We start from the raw sequence: 19,625 nt of genomic DNA on the forward strand, positions 1-19,625 counted from the left end.
AGCAAAATTAATCAGAGAAGCAACGAAGAGGCTAATTGGAAATTTGATAGGAGGTGCACAGAACCACAATTCAGATGGGAGAAACTTTTCTGTTACTGTTTGTCTTTTTGAAAAGTCAGCAGTAACAGGTGAGTGGCACAACTGAGATGGGGTAACACAGCTGAGTTCAGTGGGCTTGATGTTAAGGAAATGGAAATTGAACTGAGACTACATAGGAACTGAAGCCAAAAGGATAAATGGCCCTAAAAGTAAAATAAGAAAATTAACACAAATACACAAGAAGTGTAGCAAACATAAAGGAAATGTGTAACACTTACTGGACAGTAAAATGAACAGCAAATCTAAATAGCAGTAATGAAACTAATGAGAATGGAAAAATAAAACCATAACACCAGAGCAACATGAGAGAAGTAATGTAAAAAAAAAAAAAAAAAATCAAGACGTTAGAATAAATTATGAAACTAGACAAAAATTGACATGACTGAATCTGACTGGTAAGGAGTGAAAGGAACTGGACAGAATGTACTAACACTTGCCTAAATAAAACACAAAGGGAATAATCTAACACACTAACAGGAATAATCTAGAGAAACTATTCAGAAAAGGAAACACATGAGTAAACTATGAAAACAGACATACCAGGAAGAGCTAATATCACTAAAACTATTTTAACCCATAACAAAAATCACAAATCATGAACCCAAAGAAGGATGCCAGAAAGAGGCCGTAAAGGATTGAGACCAGAATGAACTTTTTGACATGTCAACAATCATAAACATGCAGCAGATTTATAGTGGAATGGCTCACATTGAAACAAACTGCAGACCTGTGGCATTCATTCAGACTCAGTTAAGGTTAGCAATTTTGCCCCCAAAAAATTATTCAGCAAAAGTTTCAGTCACTAGATGCATCCCACACTATTCAGATTTTTATTTAAAAAAAAATCTGAATCATATTATTTTTAAGAAATCATAATTATGCACAATTTTGTGCAGCTCTGGTTACATCAAAAATGTGCATTGAAGTTAAAGTTTGCATCGTGATGTAATGCAAAAAAAGTTCTAGAGCTGTCATCACTTTTTCGGGGCTCTGAATGTTTGTAGGGAGAAACGGCACCATAAACCCACAGTAACCCGGTAAGACTGGAGCACAATAGCTTAGCAGCAATTCTTTCCGCCCTCTTTCCTTCCTCCCTCTCTCCCTCTGAGTTGTCTGCCTACTCCCTCCTCGGTTTACGAGCATTGAGAGTTTTCTAAAATCAAATGAGTGCATGTTTGGAGATTTATGTCTCCTGTGCTCTGGTGGGAGGGCTGCCTTTAATTGCGTTCTGCCTGCTCTAGGGTTGATGTGACCCAGCAGCAATTTGTGCTCGTTCTCCTGGGACAAACAGATTGTTTGACTTGTCGTGTCTGGGGAGCCAGTCACACGGTCTCCAGAGTAGTCCTTCCCTGTCCAGCACCCACCCAGACTGCCCCTCAAGCTCTGCAGATGACCTTGACTCCTACGACTGGCGTGCTCTTGGTTCATGTGCGTCTGCGTTGCGTGTTTCACCTCGACTCTGCGCCGTGACGAAGCTCAGTCTGCCTGGAGGAAGGAAGCCTCCCCTTATATGTCGTTTTTGCCTTTCGCGTCGCTCTGAACAATGCGAAATGCTGGTCAAACCAACCGGACAGATGTGATTTGGCCAAAAGTAAAAATTGTCAATCTTTCTTTTATGGTTGTGTCTCATTTCTATTCCTTTTTAGGGTTGCTGCCAGAGCGCTGCTTTTTGAAAACCCCCCTTCTTCACAATCTGTCCCTATAGGAAGGTAAAACATAACACGATCTGTGACATGTAGGCCTTATTATTAACTCTGACACTCGTTCAGATTCACTGCAACATTATCTATTTTTTATTTTTATTTTTTACTTTCTAGAGATGCCAAGGCCATGTATTCCTGTGAGGCAGAGCACAGCAATGAGCTCAGCTTTCCTCAGGGGGCGCACTTCTCAAATGGTATGAAAACAAACATTTTTTTTGTCAAACAGTGACACTCACACAGAGATATTTATTTCTGCTTATATTGATGGCGGTATGTCAGAAAAGTCAAGCCAACTTTATTTAAAAGCACTTTTAAGACAACAAAACTGACAAAAGTGCTGAACAGACATCACATAAAAAACATCAACATAAACCAAGCAAACGCTTAAAAGATTTTATAAAAAAATAAAAGTAGAATACTTCACCAAACCAAAGAAAATAAATAAAATCATCATTTTTAATACAGAAATTTTGTGCTATGACCACATGTTGGCCTTAACAATCTATACTGATCACCAGCAAGCTGCAAAACGACATCCCTAAAGTTGCTGGGAATTGACAGATTGACATGAAAGTTAAGCAGAAGAAAAACGCGATTGTAAAAAGTAAACAGGCAATGGGCAGATTCAGAAAGCATGGGCTGTGGGTCCACTGGATGGTTCCATTCCTTTTGTTAAGCCACTCCTGCACCAAAGAGAGAGACGATTGGACTGCACTGTGAAACCACAAAATGTTACAAAGTATTTATTTTGTCTAGTTTCTGATGCAAATATCTTAGTACAGTTGAAACAAGACAAAACTAACTAACTTTTCAGCAAAATATAGGAGATTGTTTTAACTGAATAATTCCATAATATTTATTTATTTTTATTTTTTTAAGTCCTATTATAAGTGAAAAGATCTGCTAGTGAAACTAGGGCTGTTTTTAATTGATAAGACATAAAAAATAGTTTCTTGTAAGTCACTATAAGTGTGCTCTTATATTTGTACTAGAAGCTTGACAAAAATACTTTGTAAGATTGTATGATTTTGCAGTGTATTATTTGATGGTATAAAGTCCACCATAAAAATTTAGCATCTCATCCAAGAATAAAGCTCCCTGTCCCTGAGAAGAGTGCACTGCAAAAACACAAAGTGGCAATTTTTGTCTAGTTTTCAGTGCAAATATCTTTGTACATTTTAAATACGACACAACTTGCAAGTATCTTTTCAGCATGAAATGGGAGCTTATTTTAACTCAATCCTTCTTGAATATCGGTTAAAAAAGTGTTACCGGCATTTTTTTCACTTATAACAACATGGGAAATTTCTTGTTATAATTGTAAAAATCTGCCACAGTATTAAAGAATAACATACTTAAAACCTGTTCTTATATATTGCTGAAAAGTTTCTTGTAAGATATTTTCAAGTGTTTGCAGATATTTGCATTAGGAAAGATTTTAAGATTGTATGGGTTCATTTGCTGTGTGGGATGGTTCATAATATGACATACAGGAGATCCAGCGTGAGATTTCCACAGTTGACGATAATTTGGCGAGACATGCTGTAATCATCTAAATAAATTAAAACTAAACGTTCACTTTTGGTGAACATTTAGTTCAAAAGTGAACTAAATATGCCTCAGTACACAGGCATACTGAGATATGACTGTATATTAGGTAGAGGTTTGAAGAAAGGCTTCATATAACAACAACCCCACAACCCGCTATGCATGCAGAAAATCTTAATAACCACGTTATTTTTATTACCGCTTCATGTTTTTCTCCAATAAAGAGATGGCTTGACCCATAAGCAGGGCAGTTGGGTCACTGTAACCTAGTGACTGAAGGCTCTGGTGCCTGTTCCCTGTTAACACAGCCAGCAGAGTCTGCAGCCAGAGGCAAAAAACGTCAACAAATGCTCCCCATCATTTACAAGCAAGCTTAATGCTTTTAATTACTCTCCATGGTAATTACCTTCCTGGTGCTGTTGATTTGAGGCTTTGAGTTTAAATTGTAAAACACACCCCAACAGCTGACTGAAAATAGCAGGCTGACCCAGAATAATCTTCACTGTCCTTTTCACTACATTTTGTTGTAGAACTGGTACAACTGAAAATACAACAACCTGTTCTTTCTCTGAGACTTACAAGTGTTTCTCTCTCTCTCTTTCTCTCTCTCTCTCTCTCTCTCTCTTATGTCCTTTAGTCTACCCCTCCGTCGAACCAGGCTGGCTCCAAGCAACATACGAGAGCAAAACAGGTTTAATCCCAGAGAATTATGTTGTTTACCTGTGAAAGAAGCTCACCCTGCCATATTTTTATGATAGCAATGGAAAAAGAGCTCTGTGCTCACTGTTAAGTTCCCAATATCCAGTTCGCTGACAGAGAATTATATACACTCATCATTTGACATGAATCTCTTATTAATTTTGGATTTGGAGTGACATATTTGAATTGTTTTTTTTTTTGGGGGGAGGGAGGGGGTTCCAGAGTGAAATGGTAATGCAATAAAGGGAGAATTAAGACGCGTTTGGACAGGATAAGAAAAAAGATATTTTACATTTGCCTTCAAACTTATAAAGCAAAGCTGAGAGTGCTAAAGCACTACTTTGGAAGTATCTCCAAAATTGCTACCTGTAAACTTCAAGGCAACAATAAAATACCCTTTTCCTTAGATTGTCCCAGATTCCTCAATACGTCCCAATAAACCTGAATCCATCCTACTACTTTGATTAATTTTGAAAACAAGAACTGAGTGCGCAAGTTTGGCTTTATTGTGGATTTTCTTTAACCCATATAGTCAAAGTTGTACATATAATGCACTAATATTAAATATAGTTACAGTCGAGGTCCAGGAGCTGAATATTAGATTTCTTCATCTATCCCCATTTAAGCATTTAAAGAGTGAAATTTGCAGATGCCTACATTGAAAAGCCAAATGCCTTCAGGAGAAATGTCTCATGACCAGACTGAGCTCCTTACCTGCAATGGCAGGAACAACTGGAGGAGCTGGAGTGAGACTGGATTTATGAAAGGTCCTTCAAAGCCAGAAAAAGTTTTACATGTAACCACCTTAAAAATCCTTAAATGTGCCCAGATTTTTTATGTGAGGTTCTAAATTATATTTAGTTTAAATTGTAGCTCTTTTTTTTATTATACTTCTCTTTTTTGAGAAATATAAGGGAGGCATTAGGCAAACATTAAGCTTTTAGAGCAGTCGTCCCAAGAAAACCAAATTAAATCAACACAAAAAAATGTGTTGTATCTTTCTGGAAAAAAATGTTAAATTCACCTCTAATATCTAATTTGAACTATTTTATTGTTCTAACGATAATGTTTTAGACATGTTTTTGTTTGTGACTTTAACGCCTGCTGTTTTTTTTAAGTTTACTTTGATTAAAAACGAAAAATTATTAAGATATTTTTGCAGATGTGGCTAATCTGTTGATTATTCTTTGCCAACATTGTTTGCATTTTTAGCAGATATTATTGTCGAGGCTTTCGCAAACTAATGACCAATTCTATACCTCTCTTTGTGAGATTTTGATGCATTTGTTTCCTCCGCCGAGCAATTCAGCTTAGCATTAAAGTCAGATATAAATATAATGCAACATGATGGCACTGATCTCTAGTATTAGCCTACAGAATCACAGAACAATCAATTTCCCTTTTAATTATTTTATTCTCAGAAATGTATCCTATATATGAACCCATTTCACCACACTTCATCACAAATCGGTCACAAACATTTTGATTGATCAAGCTGTGTTTTCAAATAATAAAATAATCTATTCTGTTAGAATATAGTAGAGAAACCAATAACGGTTTTGCACCTTAATATCTCTGGACTACTGTTTACCCACTGAAACTGTTCCTGGCTGTTGCCTCGTCAGTTAAATGCTACTGTACACCTGCTCATGTTTTTTTTTTCTTTAAAATTATATGAAATATTTACTTCTTGTAACTGTCTGTTACAGAATATTGGCACATCAAATATACGTTGTATGTAAAAGTTATTTCATCAAATGTACGTTGTGTGGTCAGTGGTACACTGGTGTACAAGTAATGACAACAACACAAGTATGACGTTGTTATGTGTGAAAGCAGACATTTAATACATATCTACTCTTGTCAACATCCACGCACTAAAAATCAAAAATTGTCTACAAAGTTAACTTTAGTGATACAGTTTCAGAAAAAAAAGATAGAAAAAAAAGAAAGACACAATCATTTTTGCAAACTTAAAAAAAAAAAAAAAACGCCAAAGTTAAACTTTCTTTTTTTTCCCAAAATGTATTTGGGAGAATATTTGACATTTAGCTCCTGCCAGGATCAGGCTGTTCTTTTCCATTTACATTTCGAAGAATGCGAGGTGGCCTTGAACACTTGATGCTGAACTACTACTCCCTTACGGTAAATGAATTTGCCGGGGCATGCCACGGAAATGATACTGATTTCCTGAATATGTCCAAATTGGCACGCTGTTTCACACAGTTATTAGGATTTTTTTTCAAACATTTAATTTATCCTAACAAAATAGGTCAGCAAATACAGAGTGAATGATCAAACCATCTGTCCAGATACATGTGGTTTATATTTCACTGAGGGATAAAAAAAAAAAAGTAGAGTATTGCAAGTATTTGCCCCTCACAAATTTCTTCTGTTTTTTGGCTTTTTGTCACTCATAAAAGTTTGACGTCAGATAAAGATAACAGTATTTTTTTTTTAATTAAGAAAAAAGAAAAGAAACGGATGAAAATCAGTCCCTTGCCAACTGCTTATATAAGTTGTAAAACAAGTGCCTTCAAGAATCAGGTAATCATTCTATTTTATTGCTTTGGATCATCGTGACCCCCTTCTTTGTAGAATTGTCTTAGTTTGAATACATTCAGTGTTTTCTGCTATAGAGCAGATTATTTGTGGTTAAGCCACCAAGTCCTGAGGTAGACAGTAGTGTGAAATGTTTAGCTCCTGATCATCACATTACCACCACCATGTTTGGCCGGTGGGGGCATTGCCTGTTTTCACATAGGAGTATATAAGTCTCAATAGCTTTTTCCCCTTAAAACCAATGAGGCTGTTATAAAATACAGCTTTTTAATGTTTTTCCAGGTTGATCTGAAATTACATTAATATTAGTTTGATCATCTGAAGCTTTTACGTCTGGCAAATAAAGCAAAATCAGAAGAAATATATGAGGAGAAAATAAATTTTCATTGCAACTGAGATCTACATGTTGGATAGAGAACCTAAACCTGTTCAACCACCGAAATCTAAATGCTGTGTTAATATGGGATTATGTGTCGAGGTTTGATTGATTAGTTACATTTTTAATGTGAAAAGGTTTGATGAAACATTTTTAACTAATGTTACCTTTTCAAGAACTTCACTGGCTTGAGTAAACTATAAATATTCATCATTCTTTAAATGATAAATATGATTAATTGTGCTCTGTTCTGAAAATAAAAATGGCTATTTGTGCACATATGCAAGTTGTTTTAGTTTTATTTTTCTGTGCAAATATTTGACAAAGGGTAAGATATCTCTCCAGTTTTCTCTGCCTGCCCACTTTGAATTTGCACATGTCCATAAGCTATGCAGTTGTTCTGCACAATAACGGCAAGATTTTGTTCTATTTTTTGCAGCTTCAGTACAAAGATATCAGTATTTCAGATATTTCTTTTGTTTATAATCTAATGTGTTGTTGCAATTGGATAAAACACAAGTGACAGAATGGAAAATGTTTGATACACAACAACACACAAAAGATTTAATGACGGATGCTTAACAGGACCTAACACAATTATTGTCACCTTGGTGGAGATGTGTAAAAAGTTTTTAAAATTTATCTATCGTAGCACTAAAATATCACACAGATTTTTTTTTTATCTATTTAATTTGAGCACATTGATTAAATTGATTAAAACAAATCTTAATACATCATTTAAATGTATTAAAATGATGTATTTTACATTAGAGGCCCACCTGTGTTCCTGGGTACTAAATATGAAATGACAAACAGGCCTATTTTTTGTGGTTGTTCTCCAAAATTTGAAAAACAAGAGAGCAGATAAAGTAAGGCAAATGCTTGTTGATCAAGATATTGCTTAAAGAAAATAGCAACATGACTGAACATGTCAGAGGACTTACTAAAAATAAAAATAAAAATTTTTACACATCTTTACCAAAAAAAAAACAATACTTGTGGAAGGAAGACACTGTATTGAGTTTATGATACAGTGCCTTGCAAAAATGGTTACGTCCTTTTCAGATTTCGCTATGTAACAACCACAACCTTTAATACATTTTATTGTGATTTTATGTCATAGACCAAGTCAAAGTGGCATCTAACAGTTGATGAAAAATAGATGGTTTGTGTTTCATTTTTATTTCATTATTAATACAGATATTCTGTTGTTCAGGAAACAACGAGACTATTGGACATTCAGTTCACTTTAACTAATATTCAACTCGAATAAGAGAATCCATATAGTTCCATCATTTATCAAGCAGACGGATGCATCCACTGTGACACAAGAAGTCAGGACATATTGGTCCTGACTTCTGGGACCAATATGTAAAAACAATAAAATTATGGCTCTTAAATTACAAACAATGCATCTGCTCTAGCCTGAACTTATAGTCCTGGAAGGACCGGAATCGCTTCCTCACTTGTCCGTAGTCAGATGTTTCAAGGAGAGTTGCTGCTGACTCTATTGTCACATTTACCTCAAACAGATGACTTCTCATGGGAATTTTGATGTTGATCTGGAAACTGAATCTGTTTTCTGCTGCTAAACTAGAGACTGGAATTACAAGCCACTTCTGCCAGTGTTTTGAAATTAGGGAACATTTCTCCAACTGACGTGATCAAATGTTGACAAACCCTCTAAATGAGGAGAATGAGCGATACATTTTTGGAAATACTTAAAAAAAATAAATAAATGTGGGCCTACATGACAGGACACCACAAAAATATATGTAATAGGTATGCCGGGCCAATCGGTGGCGCTGTAGTACTACCACAGAACGACACAAAAACACCAAACCAAACAAATGGAGCTTCAACGTCACCAAAAATCATAGTTTGGTCTCACAAGACCCTGAATCCATGTGAACGCACTGCCTAAACAACAAAAATCTTTTGCAGATACACTGAAAATCGTCTCAGTGTGGACACGGCCTTAATTAGCTGAACTTTGCGCGTAAAGTTAAACACGTCTACTACTACACGAGTTGATCAGGAGTGTGAATTTTAATCTGACAAAATGACGGATGGCCCTCAGATTTTTCTGTCACCGTTTCAAATAATAAAAAAAGCAATCAAAGATGGAAAACATTTGGCTAACATGACCCCTACTTTAGATATTGACGTGCAGCAAAATATTATTTTATGTTGGTCTGTTACAGAAAAGCCAAATAAAATATATTTAAGTTTGTTTTTGTAACATGATTAAAAACTGAAAATTAAACATTCAAATATATTCATGCTTTTGTAGGCACTTTACATTCATGTCAATCCATTTTTTTATTTTATTTTTTTTTTTTTTGCCTTCCCTGGAGGCATTTATCATAGTTTACACTACAGCAGAATGCAGGGTCTGAAGAATTAAGTATTCTGCAGCAGTAATCCAGTCAAAGGCCACCACCATAATGATGTCTGCATTACTGCTTCGTGTGGAACAACAGGGGTTTCACCATCCCAGCCAGCACCTTGGGAAGTTGAGAGGCGATGACTTCTGACATCATCTCTGGAAACTCCACTTTCATGCCGTCGGCCTGGATGAAGGTGCTCAGACAGAACAGGTTGACCTTCTTCACTATCTGTCAGACAGGAGACATTTCTTTTCATTTTTGGTGCTCAATAAGAATGCAGACACTGGAGGTGTACCTTCTGAAAGAGCCTTACATCATGCATGGCGTCCATCAGTTTGGTAAGGTGGTAGAACCGCTGGGAACTGGCCACCATGCCCTTCTCCTTCATGTGAATGGCTCTGGACAGCTCTCGTATGTAGTTTTGTCTCATTTCCTCAAATGCGGCCTGACTTTTCAGACCTTCAAGAGGCACTGAGAGTGCATAAGACAAGCAAGAAGTCAAATTTAAATGCAAATTGTAAATCGCAACCATCTGTTGTAAAAAAATGCTTCAGGAAAAGGAAATATATGTGCTTGAATAACATGTTTTTGTTTGATAAGGAAAAATAACTTGACAATAGTTGCTACATTAATCTATTCAAGGTCTAATCTTGTTAAACACTCCTGTTTTTGTTCAGCTCTGCAGTAGTTGGTCTTCAAAGCTTCACATTTCTGAGATTGTAACATTGTGTAGTGGTTGTGTTCAATTGTAAGGGTCCCACCTGTGGTGAGTAATATTATAGCTTTCATGCAGAGGAATTCCTCACGGGTCACTTGTAGGTTGGCAAACTCCTGAGGAATGAACTGGATCGCCAGGCAGAGGTCATATATTGGGGATCTCCTCATTTGCTCCCTAAAAATGAAAGAAAAACATTAATATAGTTTAAAGTAAGTGTGTCTTTTTCAAAATTAAATTGATTCTTTTTTTCTCTGTTTGAACATCTTGACTTAATACTATTCATGGAATCTGTAAAGCTTTTCAACTTTTGGCAAGTTACAAACACCAACTTTTATGCGTCTTTTTGCCGTTTTAAATTCTTTGTAAATAGCTCTGATTCAGTCAAACTGGAAATGGGTAGAACGAAGACAAATTTTTAAATCTTCTCAGAGATTGTTGCCTTGTTTTTAATCTGGACCTCGATTAGACCATTCTTCCTAGTCTCTCTGAACCAATTTCAAATGTTTTTCTACTTTTGCAAGGTTTTCTTCCAGAACTACATTGTATTCACCTCTGTTCATCTTTCCAATTATTCTGGGCAGATTTGTTGTCCTTGCTGAAGAAAAGCATATGTGCGCCACGATGATGCCACCACTATGTTTCACCATGGTTATAGTGTGATTCAGGTGATATGAGCTGTAGATATTCTGCCCCATATAACATCTTTCTTAATGGCCAAAAGGTTGAATTTTTATCTTATCATTTGGTTTGTTGTCTTCTACGCTGACAATATTCAAACAGGACGTCTGGTCACTTTCTTTTAACTTGTGGCTTTCTTCTGGATTTTCTGCCATGAAAGTCAGATATTTTTCAGATGCTTGACTGATACGTTTCCTATCCAGTTTCTCTCCACTGAGTAGAAGATCTCTAGCCTAGTAAAAACCATTCCATGCTTCTTCTATGCTTTGCTTCATACAAAGGGTCTGGATCTTTGGCTACTGAGAATTGCTAACATTTGGCCGTGATGTAATGAGCCAGTTCAGCACTATATTGGAAATGAGCTGTGTCGTAAACAACCACCGAAGAGAGAAGTTCAGAGCCGAATAAGATGGCTGTTAATGTTAATTCAATATCTGGGAGTGTGGCCAACACGGACGCCATTCACTTCCTCCATTGCCAAACTACAACCATAGACAGACTAGAATTCTAAAACAGAACAGGAAATTGGCTTCATCGTTCACAAATCCTCTTTTTTTTCACCGTTTGACCTGGTTAAAATTCATCCAGAGAAATCCAGCTCAATGGGAGAAAACCCAGGTGTAAAACTGAAGGTAGATGGGAATCAACTGGACTTAGATAGGGAGACAATGGCCTGGCTAGCGGATCTCTGCAGATCCACCATAGTTACCATCTGCCTCTTAGCTGCAGCTCCGATACCCTAAATAGCCATCTGTTTTTTTGCTATGTCTCTTCCTGGGCCTTTTTTTTTAATAATGTTCTTTGACAAACCTCTGAGACTTTTACAGAAAGGATATATTTACACTCCAAATAAATCATAAATTGGTGGATTTACTTACAAGCTGACTTCTGATAGCATTTAGTTTCACTGCAGTTTGTTCATATAAAATCTAAAATGTCAGACATTTTCAAGACACTAAGATATTTACTTACTGGCTAAGAATCAGGTCAGGCGCAAAGTATAAATATTCGCTGGTGACATTCTGAAAAGAGCGCCACCCGAGAGAGAACACCATCAGGTTCATCCACGAGTACTGAATTAGAGTCATCTGATCGTTGATGTGAAGATTCCGAAAACCTTAGAAAAGACAGTAGAACACAGAGTCAAAAAACATTAAAATACCTCATTTTGACAACTTTTTTCCTACCTCTTAATTTGATGCAACATGATTCATAAGTGAATCATCACTGCAGGGCATTGGTTTTCATGTTTTGTTGTTCTCTCTGAGATTAGAGTTGAACACTTCGTGTGACTAATGGGGATCACTTAAGGTTGAGACCTTTACCAAGGCCTCCCAGAGCGATCCCTATGACAACAAAAGTGGCAACCCTGACATGCAGAGAGCTGTTACCTGGCAGGGACTTGGACCACTTGACAATCCACAGCAGCTGTTTCTCGCACAGCCTGTTGAGACTGTTGAGGAGAAGATGGGGAACTTCGGGTTGTAAGTTGTCGTAACCAGAGTACACAATCTCAGGCTCGATGTTTTCCAGGATGTTAATGATTTGTTGGGAAAGCTGAAGCTCATGGATGCTTGGTACACAAGACATGGAGGTCAAGGCCTGGCCATCTCCGGACATGGCCAAATGGGACTGGAACATCAGGGACGGAGCCAAGCCTAAGGCCTTCAAGGCTCCAAAGCGCTTCAGTTTCCTGCCTGTGACACAAATATAAAGCTTTATCAAATCTAATAAGGAAGTACCCCAAGTAAAAATCAGACAAATGAATTTGTAAAATACTTGGGTATGAAAAATGTAATCCAGTACAATATTAGAAAAATGATGCAGTGGTGATATTATTTGTAAATATTGTGATAATGATATTATTTGGCGTAAATCTACATGGAATCTGTCAAGTACTGCTGCAGGGAGATTCCATCCAACAGGCTGAACATCAGATTAGAATGCAAAGTTTAAACTTGTGACTCTTGGATTATGTTATACTAGAAAAAAAGTTCAATATTTTAAGCAGCCCTTTGTGATAATCATAATACTGTGAATACTAATATTGAGATGACTATACTTTTGACATAATGTACCATGACTACAGTGAAGGATGATGGTGGTAACATTATGATCTGGGGTTAATTTTTGTTAGATGAAAGTAGGTCTTCTAGAAGATGAAGAGTGATTCAGTTTCCAGCATCACCGTAATCAGAGATGCATCATCAAATAATGGCTTCATCTTAAGAAAATTAGTTTTGGAACTACATCTGGAGAACCATTAGTAGGGAACCCAAAGATGGCTTTGGACAAGAGATTTCAAGAACTTTGCCAGGTGGAAGGCTAATGGAGTCCCAAAGACTAAACTTTGAAACTGAACCAAAAAATTGCCAATATAGTTTTAAAATAATTGATCTTACTCTCAATTTTTTAAGACTCAGAATCTTGGGATTTTAACAGGGGTGTGTACACTTCTGAGTTCTAATGCAGGTGTTGCCATAAACCTAAAGCTTTACAATAGATTTGGTCTTTTGTGAAGAATCAACCTTGAACAAAAGATTGAGACATGGTGCTTGCTACTCAAAGAAATGACTGATATGGAGGTGTGGTAACAGTTCGATAACAAATCAAATGAAATCCTACCTCCGAGCATCATTCCTGCTTGGTAACACTTTCTGAGGCGACATGCAGGGCAATTTTTTCTCCGAATTTTGTCCACAATGCAGTCATTTCGCCCAGCGCAGAGATAGCTGTGATGGCCTGTTGAGGGGAATGGGCACAGACAAACAATACAACCAATTTTAACAGTGCTTGGTTTCTAAATATATAGGGAACCGTGGGTGGTAAATGATGGATGAGAGGGGGGGGCAGTATTGAACTGACTCTTGACTAACCACTCCAAACTCAGGCAGGATTCTAAAAGAACTAACGAGGCAAATTAGATAGAGGCAAGGCTGTGAGGACAGAGTGACATGGCCATGGTGAGACATAGTGGCTCTCACTATATCTTGCACTGCAAGATAACAAAAAAAGTCCAAAATGAAGAACATGGTGTACACTGTTCGAAGTGATACTGTTTCTAATAACCTTTAACAACTACCACAGAAGGTTGCAAAGTGTTTGTGAATGACTGGGTTTTCCGTTTGAGTCAAAATCTGAGTTTCAGGTTGTTTAGACCACAAGATAATCAAATAAATAAACTTATTACATGTAGCTGTGTGTAATTAAACAACCTGGGTAGCATAAAAGGGGTATGGCTCAAAGACCATTAGAGGTTAAAAAGCACCCAACAGGCCCCAAGTAAAGATATGTTGGAACATTGTTACAATAATTTTCTTTGAAAACTTTTACTGTTGTAGCATTTCAAATTTTAAATCTTCTCAGATATAGAACATGATGAAGGCTCTTAAAGCATTTATCACTTACCAAAAGATGCTTGGTTTATGCTGTCCCAATAGCAGTTGGGTAGCTTAAACCAAACATTGGATCAATGATAGTGAACCAGTTTGTTGCGTTTTAGAAAAGGCTAATGGTAGCGTCATCATTGCCACTTTGAATTCTTACCACAAGAAGTGGTAAGTGAAATGAAATGCAGTGTAATATTTAACAGTCGGTAGTTTGTGTTTTTTACTCTAGTTCACATTGGAGAACAAATTAATACAAGCATAAGCCAGTTTTAGCTGGTTAGCATACCCATCTATTTAGCTAGCACAAGCTATGGCTAGGTACAAAGTTAACATTCACACTGACTAAATGACGTGCTATTCCATTATTATTAATATGCACTATTTCGTTGTTTTTAATTAAAAGACTTATTAGAAAATGTAACATTCTTCTTTGAATGTTTCAGATTCAGAACATTTTTAAAGCAGAATTAAGCTAAAACAGAAAATCATTCATTTTAACCCAAATATTTACCTGGTCAGTAATCTCTTCTAACTGTGGTGTGGCTTTATCAGCATGACATTTATGACTTTATCCCATTTTTGGGTTGAAAAGCAAACCCAGTATGATGGCTCAAAACCATAACCAAAACATTTGTGCTAAAGCAACCCAGAGCAAGATTGTTTAACTGATTTAGAACTGGGTTAGTGAAACAATCAAAATTAGTTTTTTTTTTTTGTTTTTTTTTTTGTGTGGCTACTTAATCAAGTTGCCATCAAGTTAATGTTGCATAAATTTATTAAAAACTAATTGAAGAACAAATGATTGCAATTTTTTTCTAAATATAGATGTGAAGAAATAAAATTGGTTCACCTATCTCAAGTTTTTAGGCTATATGTAGTAACTTTATTTTGTATCCGTCCTTGTTATGAATTTCAGCCTGGAACAACTTTGAGCATTTATGTTTGTAGTATGTGTTCTTATAGTCTGATCAGTGCCAAACTTATGACAAGAGATTTAGATAACACTCTCAAAGAACACAGACATTTCTCACAAAGTAAAATGAATTGCTAATCTTTTAATGAGGTTATTTTAGATTGTGTCATGTGTTTGGCATCATTCCAAGAGTACTATATAGCCAAAGCCGTTTCACTTGCTGAATATACAGTAGCCTTCAAAGATAGCAGTGTTACCAAAGGACATCACTATCATTTTCTAGATATGGTTAAAAATATGTCAAGAAATCTAAGAAGTAATGGTGGGAAAAACAACAATCTGAAAGGTAATCTATATGGGAGATTATAGTAAACTGTGTTTTATATGTTAGGAATAGCAGTAACTAGCAGATTACTTCCTGGTTGATTTTAATTTAAAAACATTCACATAATGGTTTTTAATGAGTTACTTCCATATGTTTTTCTAAAAAAAAATTGTTTTAACATGTGCATATTGAGATCAGTATATAAGAGTTATAGTATCACATTAGTCTCAATTAATGTGAAAATCTCACAGAAATACCATTTAACCACAGTATCACATCAACATTTATAGATCATTTTTGTAGTTTTTCAATGTTGGTGACTACTAAAAGCATTTGGTTTTCAAACACTTAAAGGGTACTTTCTGAATTAAGGGAACATTCTGAAGCAATTAAACTGTTCAACGTTTTGCAGCCCACCGTTTTCCCTTTTAAGACAATCCCAATACAACTATGTAAGAGTGTGATGTCTGGAGGGATCAACATTTTAGAGAATGGGAAAAAAATTAAATACGGAAAACTTAAATCATGCACTTAGATCTGGCAGACAGACATTTGGATTTGTTGCTCACCTTCCACTGCCCTTTTGAAAAATACTTTGCAACTCCCACACGTTAGGACTCCATAGTGGCAGCCAGATGCTTCATCACCACAGATAACACACATTCTCTGAGGCTGCAACCTAGAAAATAGACCAAATAAGATTTTTGATGGAGGTTTGCATATATCAAGGGCCAAAACTGCTACAAGCAAGGAACAAAATGTATGTATGTGATAATTTCAAAAAATAATTCTCAGTATATACAATTTATTAAAAACAATTTAAATGGCTAGATAATGTAATAAAGTCTGAAAATCATTGAGCATTTTTATTCATTGTTAAAAACATATGTAACTATTTAAGTATTTATTTCTTCATCCTTCCTGCCTTATCCTGCAAAGTCAGTAGGTGGAGTAAATATGACTAAGATGATTTGACAGCCAAGTTGCTGGGCAAATTAACCAATCAGATGTTAGTCGTTTTTACTAATAGTTTATTTATTCAAGTTAAGTCAAAATGGAAATTGTATGCAATAAAATGAATTGGTTTTAATATTTAAATGTTTACTATTGATACTTTACATGTCAACACGTTTAAAAATATTGACAATATGTATTCAATATATGCAACATATCGCTAACTGTAAATAAAACAGATAATTACATGAATTGATAGTAGCATTTTTGCTAATTCTTTAAAAACATTACTAAATACTTAAACATGAAACGAAATCAGTGTGTTCATGTTTTTCTAGAAGTTCAAATACATTTTTGGTATTAATTTTATTTAATTAAGTTGCAACATCATCGACTTGTCTGTCGGTATTTTGAATCAAAGTCAGTGGGCGGGACTAATATTCTTAACTTTAAGATGATTGGACGTTACAGAGCAAGTTTACCAATCAAGTGTTCGGGTATGTTTGATAAGTACAGAAATCATTCAGCACAGAAATAGAAAATAAATAAATGAATACAGAAATAAATACACTTGGATTCCATATAAAACGTATTCAAAACTTAATATTTTGAATCTATCAAAAGCATATTTTAAGTGTTTCCTAACTTATGTAAAAAAAAAAAAAAACATTTTTGAAAAATAATTTCTTGATTGTATTTTTGACTTCAGATATGAAAGAATTTTTATTTTAAATAAAAATAAAGTTTGTCACACTAAACTATTTATCACTGAATATAAAAACAAACACAAACAACAAACACAAACAAACAAACAAAAACAGTAACGCTAAATTAGAAAACGCGTCGAAAATATATTACCCTGGAAAGGTGGAGAAAGGTGAAGGGTTCCTCTGGGTCTGGGTGTGGTTCTGAATCCCTTCGTAGCTGCTGGTTGGAAAGGCGTCCGTCTCGGTCATAGCTGCGGTGTGGAGCCAGTACGGAGGCTCAGAAGTAGGGGTTTGGATCTGCCAACGTGAAGTGGCGTGAGGCGCGGGGGAATGGGAATGGGTGGACACAGCACACCTGGAGTCGGTTCTTCCGGAGTTCCCCAGCTGCTCTGGCTTGGTCAGCTCTATAAGAAAGTTAGGAGAGCCCTCCATCCGTGGACGGGGAATTACTTCCAGCCCCAGGTGTTGCTTGCTGTCGGTTTCGCAGCAGGTGTCGAGAGTACGGATCTCAGGTGATGTGTCAAACTTCGGACAGGGGGTGTCCATAATCACAGCGGGCTCCTTTTCGTCTTTAATGAACTTACAAGTTCCGGGTGTGGATGACAGGCTTAGATTTGCGGCAGACAAACTTTCCGACAGAGATGCGCTGGTCCTCTGATGTTTAACAAATTCTTCCCAGGGAACACCAGCAGACTTTAAATAGTCACTGTTGCTGTCATAAGACTGTTTTGCAGAAACTGACGCCTCAATAGAATTGCAGTCCTTATAAACCGAGCAGTCCCCACTCGAATTTAAGCCATGAATTAAAGGATCTAGACTTCCCAAATTACGCGCGACCACTTTGACAGACCTGCTGTATCCAACATCAATCAAGTTGCTTACTTTCGAATCAGTTGAATCAGCGATCGACGTGGTGCTGATGGCGCTCATCTTCCCGTGCATTTTGTTTTCCATGAGTTTTCCTTTCTTCCCTTTGAAGCTCGAAGAAGCGTCTTGAGTGCGCCCGCAGGCTGGATGTTACAGCGTGATAAGGAGCAACTCGGAGACCTTCCTATAATCCTCCTCCCTGTCTGTGACTTTGCCTTTCACATGAACCAAAGGCTCTCTAATACTTTATAAGTTTCTTTCACTTGTTTGTAAGATAAAAAAAAAAAACATGCACTGGTGTACTGTGTAAATTAGATCGCGTTTATGTTCTGTTCACAAAAATGAACCACAGTAGATTGACAAAAACGACATATCCTTCTTCTTGACGTTGGTGTCATTTCTAATATTTTCCTATAGTGATCCAGTTGTCCACAGGACTTACCAAATTGGGGGAAAAGATCCAAAGGTTTGTATAGAGTGCAAGTCCTCGTACCTTAACAGCAGAGCTAAAAAGTGGCATTTCTTTCAGGAGACTTTCAATGTCAAGGGCCATTAGTCTCCGCCCTACAGATCTGGAAAAAGTGTAACAGGATGCAAAGAGGTGTTACATGATTATAAATAAAAACAGTCACAGTATCTGGGTGAGAAAAAAAAATCCTCAGGATAATGTTTAAATAGATAATCCTACCCTTTTTAGAGGGGATAATTTTCCAACTTAAAGGATTTTTAGTCAAAAAATATTCACAACTTCAAATTTATCATGAATTTTCAGCAATGCTCAGTGGCTCAAAAATGATCCACACAGGATAAATAAACATCTCAAAGTATCATTTGGCTGAATTTCCCTTTACAAGTTGCAGAGAGAGTTTATATTTTATTTAGGATTAAGGTGAAAGCCATTCCAAAGGTTTACTTTCAGCCTGATTTATCTGTTTGGAACTGAGGTTTTACTAGCAAGGACCACACCACATGAATGTAAAGACTTAATAAAAGAAGGAGTCCGATGGATGGACGAACGAGGATATGAGTCATATGGGAGCTAAATGAATGGAGCCTTGGGTGAAAACTCAGTGTGGGAGTCCGGTCTTCAGGAAATAACTTTTCTGAAGTCTGATTAGTACCCGCCATCCCTCCGAGATGAACAATGAGGAGTTGATGGGAGGTGAGAACAAGGTAGGGCTGGAGAGACGGGTGCTGGAGGGGCTGCAGTATGTAACTTAGAAAAAACAAATGCTTTTTACATATTTGATAAAAATATCATTATATACTTAAAGAATAATATAAGACGGATCACCTGTGAAAAAATTGAGCTTCTCTGCCTTCTCCCAGTGTTCCCAGTACTAACTGCAGAAATACCACTTAGTCAGAAACAAGCCAGGAGCCGGGTCTTAGCGCTGTCAGTCACTCTCATGTTCATCTCTTCCCCCTTCCTCTCTGCTATGCAACAGCTGGTTCACCACAACATAGCCTGCCACAAATGCTAAAGGTCCTTAGCATGGTCACCGATGACGACGGATAAACAGTTTTCCTGCAACAGTAGGTTTTTTATCTGCTATTAGCACATTGAGCAGCATTGATTGATAGCACTCACACTCTCCTCCTGGCCCTGATTGGTTGTTTTTGACTGTGAGTGTTGAATTTCTGTGGAGGGCAATAGTAGTAGCTCAGTGAGGAGTTGGAGAAGCTCAATCTTTTCA

The 19,625-nt window shown here is 36.6% G+C and overlaps 2 protein-coding genes across 2 annotated transcripts in view; one reads left to right on the top strand and one right to left on the bottom strand.

The window, feature by feature from the left end:
- Positions 1 to 7,268, top strand: part of LOC106957727 (rho GTPase-activating protein 42) — a 45,075-nt gene extending 37,807 nt beyond the window's left edge. Inside the window, exons 21-23 of the mRNA XM_015049176.1 lie at positions 1,746 to 1,808; positions 1,917 to 1,996; positions 3,988 to 7,268. Coding sequence (XP_014904662.1) covers positions 1,746 to 1,808; positions 1,917 to 1,996; positions 3,988 to 4,076 — 232 coding nt within the window. The 3' untranslated portion in view covers positions 4,077 to 7,268. The remainder of the gene's footprint in view (positions 1 to 1,745; positions 1,809 to 1,916; positions 1,997 to 3,987) is intronic.
- pgr (progesterone receptor) lies at positions 6,074 to 19,140 on the bottom strand. The gene is made up of 8 exons (XM_015049178.1): positions 17,213 to 19,140; positions 15,970 to 16,079; positions 13,399 to 13,515; positions 12,165 to 12,470; positions 11,746 to 11,890; positions 10,139 to 10,269; positions 9,691 to 9,848; positions 6,074 to 9,605 (listed from the first exon to the last, which is right to left on the bottom strand). The coding sequence occupies exons 1-8, from the start codon at positions 18,013 to 18,015 to the stop codon at positions 9,447 to 9,449; spliced, it is 1,929 nt and encodes a 642-aa protein (XP_014904664.1). The 5' UTR covers positions 18,016 to 19,140; the 3' UTR covers positions 6,074 to 9,446.
- Positions 19,141 to 19,625: the final 485 nt, after the last annotated feature.

This window comes from Poecilia latipinna, unplaced genomic scaffold (genome assembly GCF_001443285.1).
Source record: "Poecilia latipinna isolate Pla-1442-1.1 unplaced genomic scaffold, P_latipinna-1.0 Scaffold930, whole genome shotgun sequence".
NCBI lineage: Eukaryota > Metazoa > Chordata > Actinopteri > Cyprinodontiformes > Poeciliidae > Poecilia > Poecilia latipinna.

Excerpts from the sequence above, each read along its gene's own strand:
- pgr (XM_015049178.1), bottom strand. The coding sequence starts at position 18,015 with ATGGAAAACAAAATGCACGGGAAGATGAGCGCCATCAGCACCACGTCG. Across the intron at positions 12,471-13,398 it reads AGCAGGAATGATGCTCGGAG|GCAGGAAACTGAAGCGCTTT; the intron begins GTAGGATTTCAT and ends TTTGTGTCACAG. Across the intron at positions 9,606-9,690 it reads TGATGGACGCCATGCATGAT|ATAGTGAAGAAGGTCAACCT; the intron begins GTAAGGCTCTTT and ends CCTGTCTGACAG.